Below are 12,945 nucleotides of genomic sequence, written 5' to 3' on the forward strand. Positions count from 1 at the left end.
ATTCACCAATTGCATACTGTATATTTCTTAGCTGATTGCCCTGTAGACAGCTCAAACTCAAATAAAACAAAGCCAATTATCTTTCTCCCTCAAATGGATCATGTAGCATCTTGGTCCTGAGTTTCCCCTGAGGGCATCAAAATTTGAATCTGGGTAGCTTCTGTTAATTTCAGGATTTAACTAGGATGTAGGTCTCCAGATTAAAAAAGAGAGAGGGGGGGAAGAGAAGAAGAGGGGGGGAGGGGGGGAGAGAGGAGAGAGATTGATTGTAATTATCATGTTAGAAATCAGGCTAACAGAATGTCAACTACTGGGCAGGTAAAACTTCAACTGACAAAAAGAAATTCAAGATAAAAACTGACCCTTCAGAATATAGATGGCCAAGAAAACTAAGATACCTCTCACACCAGATCAGATAGTGTCTTTATCCTGTGACTTAAAAGTTTCAGCACCAGAAAAGGGGAAAGCACACATATAGTAGATACTAATAAATGTCAAGTTGAATCTTGAGCAACAGATTTCAGCTTAATATAAGTAAATGCTTCCAAACAATTAAAACTGCCCCAAAGGATTGATTCAGGAGACATTGATGAAATTCTCCAAGTAAAGATTAAATGACTACTTGTTTGGTTTACTTTTTGCTTAATCATATTTTATTTTTCCAATTACATATAAAGATAATTTTCAACATTCACTTTTGGAAGATTTTGAACTACAAAAAATTTTTTTCTCCCTTATTCTCTCCCCAAGAGAACAAGCAATCTAATATAGGTTATACATACAACCAATTTAAGCATATTTTCATATTAGTCTTGTTGTAAAAGAAAAATCACAACAAAAGGAAAAAATACAGCAACAAAAGTAGAAAAATATCCTTTGATCCACATTCAGTCTCCATAGTTCTTTCTCTCTATATGCAGATGACATTTTTCCATCCAAAGTTTATTGGAATTGTCTTGAATCATTCTATTGCTGAGAAGAGCTAAGTCTATCATGGTTGATTATCACATAGTCTTGCTTGTGCTATGTGCAGTGTTCTCCTGGTTCTGCTCATTTCAGTCAGCATCAGTTCGTGTAAGTCATTCTAGGCTTTAATGAAGTCAGTCTGCTCATCATTTCTTATACAATTATAATAATATACCACATCTTATTCAGCTACCCCCCAATTGATGACTATCCCCTTAATTTCCAGTTCCTTGCCACCACAAAAAGCTACTACAAACATTTTTGCACATGTGGGTCCTTTCCCTTCTTTTATGATCTCTTTGGGATATAATCCAGTAGTGACAGCATTGAATCAAAGGGTATATGCACAGTTTTATAGCCATTTAGACTAGTTCTATATTGTTCTCTAGAATGGCTAGATTAGTTCAGGACTCCAACAATGCATTAGTTTCCCAGTTTTCCCACATCCCCTCCAACATTTAACATTAGCTTTTTTTGTCATCTTAGCCAATTTGACAGGTATAAGGCCATACCTCAGAGTTATTTTAATTTGCATTTCTCCAATAATAATTTAGAATATTTTTTCTTATGACTATAGATGGCTTTAATTTCTTCATATGAAAATTGTCTATTCATATCCTCTGACTGTTTATCAATTGGGGAATGATTTATATTATAAACTTAACTCATATTTTAGAAATTACGCTTTCATTGAAAACACTGGCTGTAAAAATTGTTTCCCAGCTTTTTACTTCCTTTCTAAATTGTTTTTTGTGCAAAAACTTTTTAATTTAATGTAATCAAAATTATCCATTTTGCGTTTCATCGTATTCTCTATTTCTTGTTTGGTCATAAATTCTTCCAAAGATCTGACAGGTAAACTATGCTTTATGTCTACTTTGACCTTATCTTGATATTGAATGACCATATGTTAGAAAAGATTCCTGTTCAGCTATGAAATTGTTTTAGGTGATCTCTTGAGGTTCTTTCTACTCTGTGATTTTGTGATTCTGTGAATATGCAATACAAAGCCCTGGTTTTGTGGTCTTTTTTCCTATTTGTGCAAATAAATTCTTCTGTAAAGAATTTTGAACTTTCAGAAGAAGAAAAAATGAGGACTAGCTTTGAAAATGAACTAAACAGGGCATTTAACAAGACTTGAGTTTGGGAAGCATACTGTAAATTACAATGATTGGGAAGTAAAGATGAGCCCACAGCATTAACTGTCCCCCTCCCACTCACCTCCCATACACACCCCTATAGGAAGAATTAACTGAGGATATTCACAGAAAGGACAGAGATTCTCCAAAAATAGAAACACATCGGGAAAAGGACCTTTTATTTTTGATTAATACATGATGCTCTGCCATGAGTATTTTGTTACTTAGGGAAATATCTTCTTTTTCCTTCCCTTCAGCCCTACTACATACAAAGCTGACTAAAGAGAAAGATCAAAGAATCACAGAACTTAGTACTTCCCATTACTATTTCATTTCTGTCATAATGTTTGTTTCAAGAACTGGTGATCAGCATTAAAGTCCTGAATATCTACATAAGAAACCCTGTATTTGTGAAATGGTTAGTCACAGGAGTGTGCTAGAGCCAATTTCTACTATTTGGGGACAGCTGAATGTTAAATTTTCAGCATTGGCATTTATACCTCAGAAATCAACAAACACTGCAAATCATTATTTGATTTATTGTTTGTTGATTGTCTACACTTAGAAAAATAATGGAGAAAATATTAATAACACTAATTAAAATGAAAACTGTATCATGCATACATAGGGAGAGGAGGGAGTAAAGCCAGTTGTTAAACATTTACCAGTGTACCCTTGGTTAGTCACCTCCAGCAAAATCATTCCCTGATGTCTCATCGTGGCCTGGAAATGATCCTGGGTTCTCAAGTTTTTGGCAGAAGAACATAAGCTCTGGCAGATCCTTCATAGCTGGAAGGCTTTCAACATGCCCCCAGTGATCATCTGTGTCAGTCATCTGATCATCCTTTATAAGCCCCTACCAGATGGTTGGCCACTAGCTAAAGATTTTTTTTCCAGTATACCAGCTAATTAAAACATCTAAGAGAGACTTTTTATGATATGCAGGCAAAGCATCTTGTATGCATTATTGCTATTTGATCCTCATAACAATTCTTTGAGGTAGATGCTACTATTATCTCCATTATACAGATGAAACTGAGTGATGTTTGTAATGAAAAAAAATCTCTGATAAGTGTATCTTTAGATCAGGGGTTAAGGGGTTTATATCTAATATTTTGATAATTATTTCAACATAATTGGTTTCTTTTGTAATCCTACATATTTTCTGCAATTAAAAACATTATTTTGAAAGTGAACATAAGCCCTACCACACAGCTAGGCAAATGAAACTGCCACTGCCACCTTGATGACCATTTCCCCTCAGACCCTGATGGGTAACATCTAGGACCCTGAATCCAATAGTATTGGAAAAACAATGCTTCAATCTCAATATTAGAAGCCATAATCTATGTAGAGATACAGCCTTGTTATTATTACTACAGGTATTACAGATATAGCTATTGAAGACCTAAAAAAAGAGTTATCAAAGTCCTTGGCATTGTCAAAGAATTCAACATCAGAAACTGGTATGATTTTATCAGTGAAAATGACTTTAGAGAAAAGGCATTACAGTTGGTTACTGCTTCACCCTAAAGATCATGAGATGTTGCCATCTGAAAGCTATTGCTTTCTATTTATCTTATTTCACCCATTAGAATGACTTTCATGAAAACAGAGACTTTTTGTTTGTATTCTCAATGTCTAGCCCAGGACTTTTGCACATAGTAAGCTCTTACTAAATGATTTATTTATGCATTCATTCAGAGGAGACAATGACACAAAAAAGCACTCACTTTAGATATTGATTTCTAGAGAAATAATTTTCACTTATGTATGTTTAATTCTCTGTGGTTCTGAATGTATAAGAATCAATGTTTGAGGTTCCTTTCAACTAAAAAGGGAGTTTTAAAAAACTTCAAATTTTTGTCAACATATTTTTCTTAAAATAGAAATAAAGCCATTTGAAGATGCAAAATCTGAAAGATAAAAAAGTCAATATTATATCAAAGTACCACTATATCAAAGTACTAGCTATCTCACAAAGCTGCTTTGAGAAAAGGACTTTGTAAACCATCGAGAACTTTATAAATATGTCATTACCTCCCAAGTCTTAGAACCATTTTGATCATTGTCAAGCAAGGAAGTGCCCCAGCTGATGTAATCACAGTTGTCGAAGAATCATATTTATCATCAAAAAGCATTTATTATTAACTAACTAGTTTACAAAATAAAATGAAAAGACAGGGTCTCTCCCTTCTCAGATTTCAAAATGCACATCAGATCCTACACTACATTTAAAGAATACAAAGAGACCACTACTAAAGTATGGGACAAATGTAGAAATGAGATTAATAAAATGTTTATACAGTGATCAAGTAATGGTATCAATGAGTTTGGGGAACTGATGGGTGAATGATGATTGTTAAACTCCAGAGGAAAAAACCAAGGGTCAAATGAGTCAGCCAATTCAAGTTGCAGAGAAGAGAAGAGATATTAGAAGCATACTCCTCTGCATAGTAACTTAAGCCCTTGGTAACTCTAGATGCCCCTACTATTCTAAGGCCAGGATTTCCCCATGTCAATCATGAGCTAAGATTGCCCAATTAGGAGCACCTTGTGAAATGGCAAAACCCAATTTGGCTAAAGGTCACTGTAATACTAGGACCTACAAATAAATAGCCGATACAGTGTTTTAGTCTGTTTCAAGAGTGTTTTAGAGAGGTATATCTCTTAAAAAGTCACAAATATGGCAAAAGATGAGGGCTGTTACTTAATGTTTTGTCTTGAACTATGAAGTCATGACCTACCTTATTAAAAGACCTTATCTCTTAAAAGAATAAGTTTAAAAGTTTATTTGTATTTAACTAATGGCACATAGCTTAACAGTCCCTGAAGGCCATGAGGGCTCATGAGCTGAATAAATACCAATCCCCAAAGTCACAGGATTATAACTCAATTTTGTATTATCAGAAAGTATAGTCCTACCAAAGCTTGCACTGACTTACAATTCCCACTTCAGTGAAACCCTCTGAATTTGCAGAATAGATTGATTGCTAGGAAGCCTTGGAATCAGGCAGAACTGGACTCAAGTGACTATATGACCTTGGATGACTCATTTAATTTCCTAGTTGCTTCCAGGTGGCTTGCAAAGAATATATGCTACTTAGTTGAAGGTATTACTCATGGAAGTAGCATCCCCTGCTAGGATCTATCTCTTTATTGATCCACAGGTAGAGATACTGTTCAACTAGCCCTTGAATTAGAGAACTAACAACTCCTGTTTTATAGCATTTTAAAGATTTATAAAATATTTGTCTCACAATAAATCCAGGAGGTAGAATATATAATGCAAGTAATAATAATTAGCATTTCTTTGACACTTTTAGGGACCACTTGGTGGTGCAGTAGATAAGTTTCAAGTCTGAACTCAGATTCATCTTCCTGAATTCCAAACTGGCTTCAGACACTTAATAACTGTGTGATCCTGGATAAATCATCTAGCCATGTTTGCCTCAGTTTCTTCATCTGTAAAAATGAGCTGGAGAAGGAAACAGAAAATTATTCCAGTATCTGCTAAGAAAACTCCAAATGGGATCACAAAGAATTGGACATAACTGAAATCAACTCAAATAATTTGAGACACTTTTTGGTTTGCAAATACTTGGTTCACAAGTATTATCTTATTTGATCCTCACAATAACCTTGGAAGATAAGTGCTAACATGATCCCTGTTTTACAGATGAGGAAACTGAGATAGGCAGATGGTTAAGTCCAGTGACTTAACAATCATACAACTAATATGTGTCTTAAGACAGAATTTGAACCAAGGTCTTCTTTCAGGCCCCATGTTCTATCCATTGGGCCATCTCATATCATGATGAAACTGATGTGCAGAGGTTACCAGAATTGTATGAGTCACAAGGATAGTATCTATTAAGGGATATCTTTGGAACCCAAGTTTTCTGATCACAGGTCTTGAACATTTTAGGGGCACACTAAAAAGAAGGCACGAGTTGGATAATCTCACTCAGCTTCAGTTTCATCATTTGCAAAATGGAGATCAAATTGTGGTGAAGAATAATGAGATAACCCATATAAGACCAACCTTAAAATGCTATGTAAATAAGAGCTTCTATCATTTTTCATTATAAGATAAGCCCTTCTCTCCTTTGCAGATAACAAAAGATGAGAAAAGCTCTCTGAAATTTTCTTTGGAATGCCCAAATTTCTGATTATTGTCCCCTATCTATTATCCTAAAATATGATTATCCTTAATCTTCTCTCTTTATATTAAGATGAAGGAAGAGTAGAATTGGTGCTATTATTGTCATTGACTATCATGACAGTTAAGGAAAGGTCTCCTGAAAGGCATGCATCAGGTCAAGTCAAGAAAGATTTATTAAACTCCTACTTTGTTCCAGGCATTGTCCTAAATACAAGGGATATAAAGAACGGCAAAAATGCTATCTGTCCTCAAGGAACTCATGATCTAATGAAGGAAACATATGGAAACAGCTGCATACAAACAACATAAAGATAATATTAAAGGAAAAACACTAACATGAAGGGGGATCCTGAAAGTAATAGAGAGCCACTGGAGCTATCTAGAGGCCAAATTTCCAGAAGAGAGACTGTTTTCCACTAAACCACAGATGATTAGGTATAGATATAGGACAGGGAAGCCAGGTGATGCAGTAGATAGCAGGAAGACTTGTCTTCCCGAGTTCCAATATGGCTTCAGAAACTTAACATCTTAATAGCTGACCCTGGACAAGTCATTTATCCCTGATTAACTCAGTTTCCTCACTCTTAATATATTTGCCAAGAAAACCCCAAATGGGGCCATAAAGGGTCAGACCCAATTGAAAAACAACTGAAAATAAAAGATGAGATAGAAATGAAATGCACTCATTGATATGTACGATCAAAAGTAGTAAAAATTTAAGTCATGTCTCTTGACAAAGTCATGCAAGGAGTTATTTAGAGATTTGGGACTGCATTCCTGGGTGGCTATATATTAACTAATAGTTATTTGTGAATGCAAACATTAAGAGAATTGATTTGTATTCAGGAAAGGAAATGGTTTTGGTTATTTAGCATTTATGAAACTTTTGATCATTGGATCCATGATTTCCTCCATTTTCAGATGTTTCAAGTTATTTTTAAGTATTTCACACTATCCATGGAGATAGTCTCCATTTGTCATTTTAAAGAGTTGGGATGAAAATCTTTTCAATATAATTTGAGTAGGTGGTTTAGAGCATGACACCTCATGTCAAGAAGATCTATGTTCATACCTGCTCTCGGACACTAGCTATGTAAATACTGGGCAAATCACTCTAAGTTCTTTCTGCTTCAGTTTCCTCATCTGCGAAATGAGAACAACAATAATAATAATCGCATCAAAACCTCCCAGAGTGGTTATGTAAAATGAGATATTTGCAAAGTACTTTACAGATCTCTAAGAACTATATAAAGGTAAACTATGATTAGTCACTGGAGTCTGTTCCATCAAGTACATAAATAGGTCATGCAAAAATGATGTGGTATCATGTGTACATGTATATTCAAGTCAGCAGGCACTTCCTAAACTCATTTTCTTCTCGCTGTCTGTTTCCTGAGTATATACTCCAATACTGGCTGAACAAAGAAATGACATGGCAAAAAATCAACATCCTAAACAGTTCAACCGTTGAATCCTGTTTTTGTCATGGGCAGCCATAATCCCATGAGGTTATTGTTCCCACTGAGTTGAAATTGTCCTTCCAGAAGCGTCTCAGTAACCTGTTATCCAGAGCTAGACAAAGAAGTACTAGTCCCCAGCTGTGTGTGGTATTGTGGCTTTGTGTTAGACCAACAAAATATGTTTTGCAGAAGGGGAAATAAAAAGCAATTGGCCACTCAAAGGGATTATCAGCCCCATTTGGCTCTGGTTGTCAGTGATAAGGCACTGGCCCCGGGTGGGTGACAGGAGGAATAAGTCTGAGAGACCTGAAATAGCCTTTGTCTTTTGTCTTTTGTCAAGGAGCTGTCATGTCACCTTTTCTTCGAATTGGTTTGTCCAACTTTGACAGTGGGCCCTATCAGCCGTGTCAGGGAGAAGTGGTCAGCCCTTACTGCGCTGTGCTTGTCAAAGAATCTGTTGAATCAGGTAAGTGACTGGAATAGCTTATTCAGGGGAAGAGAGACTGGAGAACTGGTACAGGAGGGCCCTGGAGGCCAACTTTGGGGCATGACTAGGGCACGGGCATTCATAGAACATGGCATTTTAAAACAGAAAGTGATAGCCAGGTTCAACTCACCCAAACAGGGCACAGAGAGGTAAAGAAATAACAAAAGTCATACAGTTAATAGCATAGTCAAGACTAGAAATCAAGTCATCCAACTCCTTGGTCTAGAATTCTTTTCACTATGGTTCGCCGCCTCCCTTTGCTATAAATTCTCTTTCTGCCTTGAAATCTCCATAACACTGTCTATGGACAAAGTTAAAAAGAGAAGGAGGTACATGGAAATTCAGTTGCAGAAGCAGGAAAGGACTTCTTTAGAGAAAAAAAGGTGAGATGGGACTGCTGATCTAAACTCTGATATGGCTATTTATACCAATCAAATTTCTTTCAGTTTGCTGAGTAGACTGTGTGACTTCAAAAAAAATCTATAAAGGAAGAATTTTCAACTATCTGGATGTCACTCAATCTCTCTAGCCTCAGTTTCCTCTTCTTTCAAATAAGTTAAGATGAACTAAACAGTCTCTGAGATCACTTCCAATTCTAAATTTGTATTCCACTATCAGATATATAACTTCTGCCAAAATAAAAAAAGAACCACATGTGTGTGACCTAAGCCTTGAATATATAAGTGTGTGTGTGTGTGTGTGTGTGTGTGTGTGTGTGTGTGTGTGTGTGTAGAGAGAGAGAGCACGCAAAATATAACTGCAAGATTCCTTTTATTGGCACAATCAACAAATATTCAATTAGTGGTTACTGAGTACTAAGAACTATGCTAAATGCTGGAGATCCAAACAGTGAAACAAATTCTATTCACAAGAAACTTCCATTCTAATTGGAGAATATAATGTACAGAATGTTTTTAAGTTGTATGAAATTTGAGTTCTCTTCATTACTACATTTATCAGTCTGTTTCTCTTTAGGTCTTCTCTATCCTCATTCCAACCTAAATCTTGTATTGTTTGGAGCCAGAAAGGGGAGTCAGCCTGCCTAGTGGAAAGAACATTGACTTTGGAGTCTGAGACAGTCTAGTTTTGAATTTCAACCCCTCCTCTTTTTTGCTTCTGGGATCTAGTGCAAGTCAGAGAGATTATGAATTTCTCATTTATAAGGAGTTTATAAAATAAAAAAATTATATATAAAGTGAGTTTCAAAATATAAGATCCCTAAGGTCTCTTCCAATGCTACATCTCATGCATTGTAAGTCTAAGCCCTTTCCAGACTTCCTTTCTTTTATTACACTGTTTTTAATTTCTCACATCAGCAGGCATGATTTATGGAGGTTACTCTGCCAAGAACTAACTGATGTCAGTCTCCAATAAATCTTTCATGATTTGACATCAGAATCACAAATATAGAACTTGAAGGAGCCTTACAGGCCATATAGTCTGACCCCCCCTTATTTTATAGATGGGGAAACTGAGGCAGAGTGAGATTGAGATTTGTTTAAATTCACCCATGTAATTTAATAGCAGAAACAGAATTTGAATTCATATATTCTAACTCCAAATCCATAACTCTTCAGACTGGGAGCTGATGTGATAATAATGTGAATATATGAAGTAGATCTGGGAGAGCATAATAGTTCAAATTGCAACATGAAACAATCATGACAGAGGCATCCATCACAGAACAAAGATTTGCCATTTATTATGTGAAATAGTTAATGGGCTTAGCCAGATGTGACTAAATAAGGCAGAATCATGGGTGATTAAGCAATGTTTTGAATTCAGGGACCTCTCTAGTCTCAAGGAATAAGAGGAACAGGTAAAGTCTAGAGAGTAAGGGGAAGGAGTGTGTGGGGAGCTAGGGAGGAACCAAGGGAGTCTATGTGACTTACCAAACCTCAGTCTTGTCTAAAGGTATGCTAATCAAGATAATCTCAGGGGTGGAAGGCAGAATGGATGGATTAGAATTACTAACAATGGAGGCTGGATGAGCGCGAATTCCAACTTCACATCATTATAGACTAACAAGATAGACTGGGAAAACTGATCTTTAGCATTTCCTGACTATAGGAACAGAATATATTGGTTTAGAGTTCAACATCATTGCTACTCTAAGTTTTGCATTTGAGGAAACCCTAGTTAAGTACATTGCAGATGGAATTCTCTAGGTGCATAGTCCAGAAAATCTTTTTCTCATATTCTCCAAAATTAAAAATTGCTTGCTTCATGGATCATGACATTGTGGCAGTCACTTCCAACCTACCCAAACTAAAGGAAATGGTTTATTGGCCATTGCTCATCTATAGCCTCAGCTGAGTTTTCCTCTTATTTGGTCTTTGATATGGCCACTTCACTACCCCAGAAGTGAGTATACAGCTGCTCCCAAATGAAAACCTTTCAGATGTCACTGAAGTCTTTGAAATGCAAAATGCCTGCTTTTTAAAAATCAGCTTTTGACCTAATGGGCCTCCTGGATCTAGTTCTCTTTATAACCACAGGTCTCATTGACATTTGCCTCCCCCCAGGGGGGAATTTCTTTTTGCCTGAGTGTTTGAACTTGATCTAATCAGTTGTGTGGATCAAGGGACCTTCTTAAATTAAAAAAAAAAGTGGGGAAACTTTGCTTTTCTGAAAGGTTAACCTGTAGAATTGTTGAAGGCTTTTTTTTTTCAATCAAGACCTAGTACAAGATCACACTGAGATTAAAGTAGCACTTCCTGGCCTCAAGACACTTTGTGACCATATTTTCCATAAGTCGAGCCTTGTCAGGGAAGAAGCTGATTGAAAAGTCCCAGGAAAGGGCAGGTGAGTGGAGCTCAAGCTGGTATTTAGGCTGTGTAAGAGTATGAGACATCTAAAAAATGGCAAAGATTTCTGAATTCTCTTGTTCTTTCTTGGGTAACAGTTGATCTCAATTTGGTGTTAGGTACTTTTAGAAAATGAATGAGTATAAAATTCTGTTTTGAAGTATTTTGCTGGTGGTAGTATTTTAATGATGAATGGTTTCCAATGAGAGAAACTGGAAGATACTAAAAGCCTTTTGTTTTTATTGGTATTGTAGACTTAAAACTGGAAAAGACCTTCCTTAGAAGTCATCTAATCCACTGGTGTTAACTGAAATAGAAAGTCAAGTAGTGACTACACCCTCCCTTCAAGCTACGTATTACTTAGAAAACCCACATACTAACATTATCAGTGTTCTGTTGTGGGGCAGTTGGTGATGCAATGGATTGGGCTTGGAATCAGGAATACTTATATTCATGATTTCAAATTCAACATTAGATACTCATATGACCCTGGGCAAGTCACTTAGCACTGTTTGCCTCAGTTTCTTCATCTGTAAAATGAATTGGAGAAGAAAATGCCAAACTGTTCTCAAGTATCTCTGCCAAGAAAATCCCAAATGGGGTTACATAGAGCCTGAAGTGACTCAACAACATGTTGTATTGTATTTTTATTAATTTTGTTAAATATTTCCTAATTATATTTCAATCTAATTAGGCTGTTATTAGGAAGTGTTAAAAGCTACCTGTCTGTTTGACATCTCTGAAGTCTAATCACTTTTTTGTGAGGTTAAATGACTTGTCTAAGATCACACAAGATCACTCCTATTTCCTGCTTCCCTATTACAGTAACTGAAAATGACACAGAAACAAACACCAACTCATAAAACTCCTCATTTTTGTTCTACAATAAAAGTATCATATCTTATGCAAGAGGACCAAAGTAATTCCCATAAATTAGAGTTTCCATCTTTACCAGAACTCATGCATACCCCACATTAGAAAGGCACCATGGTTTAGTAAATAGTGAAATGGAGTTAGTCAGAAAACTTTACATCCTATCTCAGATACTTATTAATTCCATTACTGAGGAAAGTCCTTTTATCCCCATGAGTCTCAATTTTCTCTTCTGTAAAATGGAGTTTGCCTTGATGGCCTCTAAGACCCTTCTAGCTCCAAATTTATGGTCTTATTCACCAGGTCTTCTGCCAGTCTATCTTTCGAACTTTTTTTTTTTTTTTTTTTTTTTTTTTTTTTGTCCTTCACAATTCTATGTGCTAGACAGATTGGCTCAAACACTTACTGTCCATGATATTCTATCTGTCTCCCATGACTTTGTGCACATTGTCCCCAATGTCTGGAAAGGCACTTCCTTGCCCTTTTTCCTCTCAATACCTCCACATTCCTTCAAAGTGCAGCTCACATGCCATAAGAGGCTTAGGTTAGACTCATCTTCTCAATTACCTACTGACTGTCTCCCCAAGGGAAATTACTTTGTATATATTCAAAATTTTCTATGAAAATACTTGTTGTTTTTCCCCTCTCCCAAAAGAATTAATGTAGGCTTCTTGAAGCCAGGAATTGTTTTGGTTTTGTCTCTATATTATCAGAACCTAGCACATGTTAGGAATTTAATAAATGCTTGTCAAGTTGAATTGCTGTTCAGGCACTTGTTTCTTACCCTCCAGAAGTTTAGATTCAAGTAGTTTGTTTTTAGGCCATGAATCTCTCCCCTCAAGGAGGAACTTTATCAATTCTTTTGAAGGATATAATTTGTCATTTTATTTGCTTTAAGTGAGAAATCTCCACTATATTTATTCTAATGCCTCATCATGATATAAAGCTCTAGATTCTTAAAGCATATATGGGTAGCTAGCTAACATCATCAATAGACCACTGGGTCTGGAGTCAGGATGACCTGGAATCAAATGTGGCTTCAGTACAC

General features: G+C 36.1%; 1 protein-coding gene across 3 annotated transcripts in view; it reads left to right on the forward strand.

Annotated features, from left to right (window-relative positions):
* PRKCQ (protein kinase C theta) overlaps positions 1–12,945 on the forward strand; it is a 185,976-nt gene that overhangs the window by 57,769 nt on the left and 115,262 nt on the right. For 2 of the 3 annotated variants that reach the window (XM_074268751.1, XM_074268752.1), the window contains exon 2: positions 8,071–8,196. In XM_074268751.1, coding sequence (XP_074124852.1) covers positions 8,079–8,196 — 118 coding nt within the window. In that variant the 5' untranslated portion in view covers positions 8,071–8,078. Of the gene's footprint in view, positions 1–8,070; positions 8,197–10,897; positions 11,023–12,945 lie in introns of those variants that run through there. The other variant, XM_074268750.1, reaches the window with a different exon arrangement.

Source organism: Sminthopsis crassicaudata, chromosome 5, assembly GCF_048593235.1.
Source record: "Sminthopsis crassicaudata isolate SCR6 chromosome 5, ASM4859323v1, whole genome shotgun sequence".
NCBI classification, from domain to species: domain Eukaryota; kingdom Metazoa; phylum Chordata; class Mammalia; order Dasyuromorphia; family Dasyuridae; genus Sminthopsis; species Sminthopsis crassicaudata.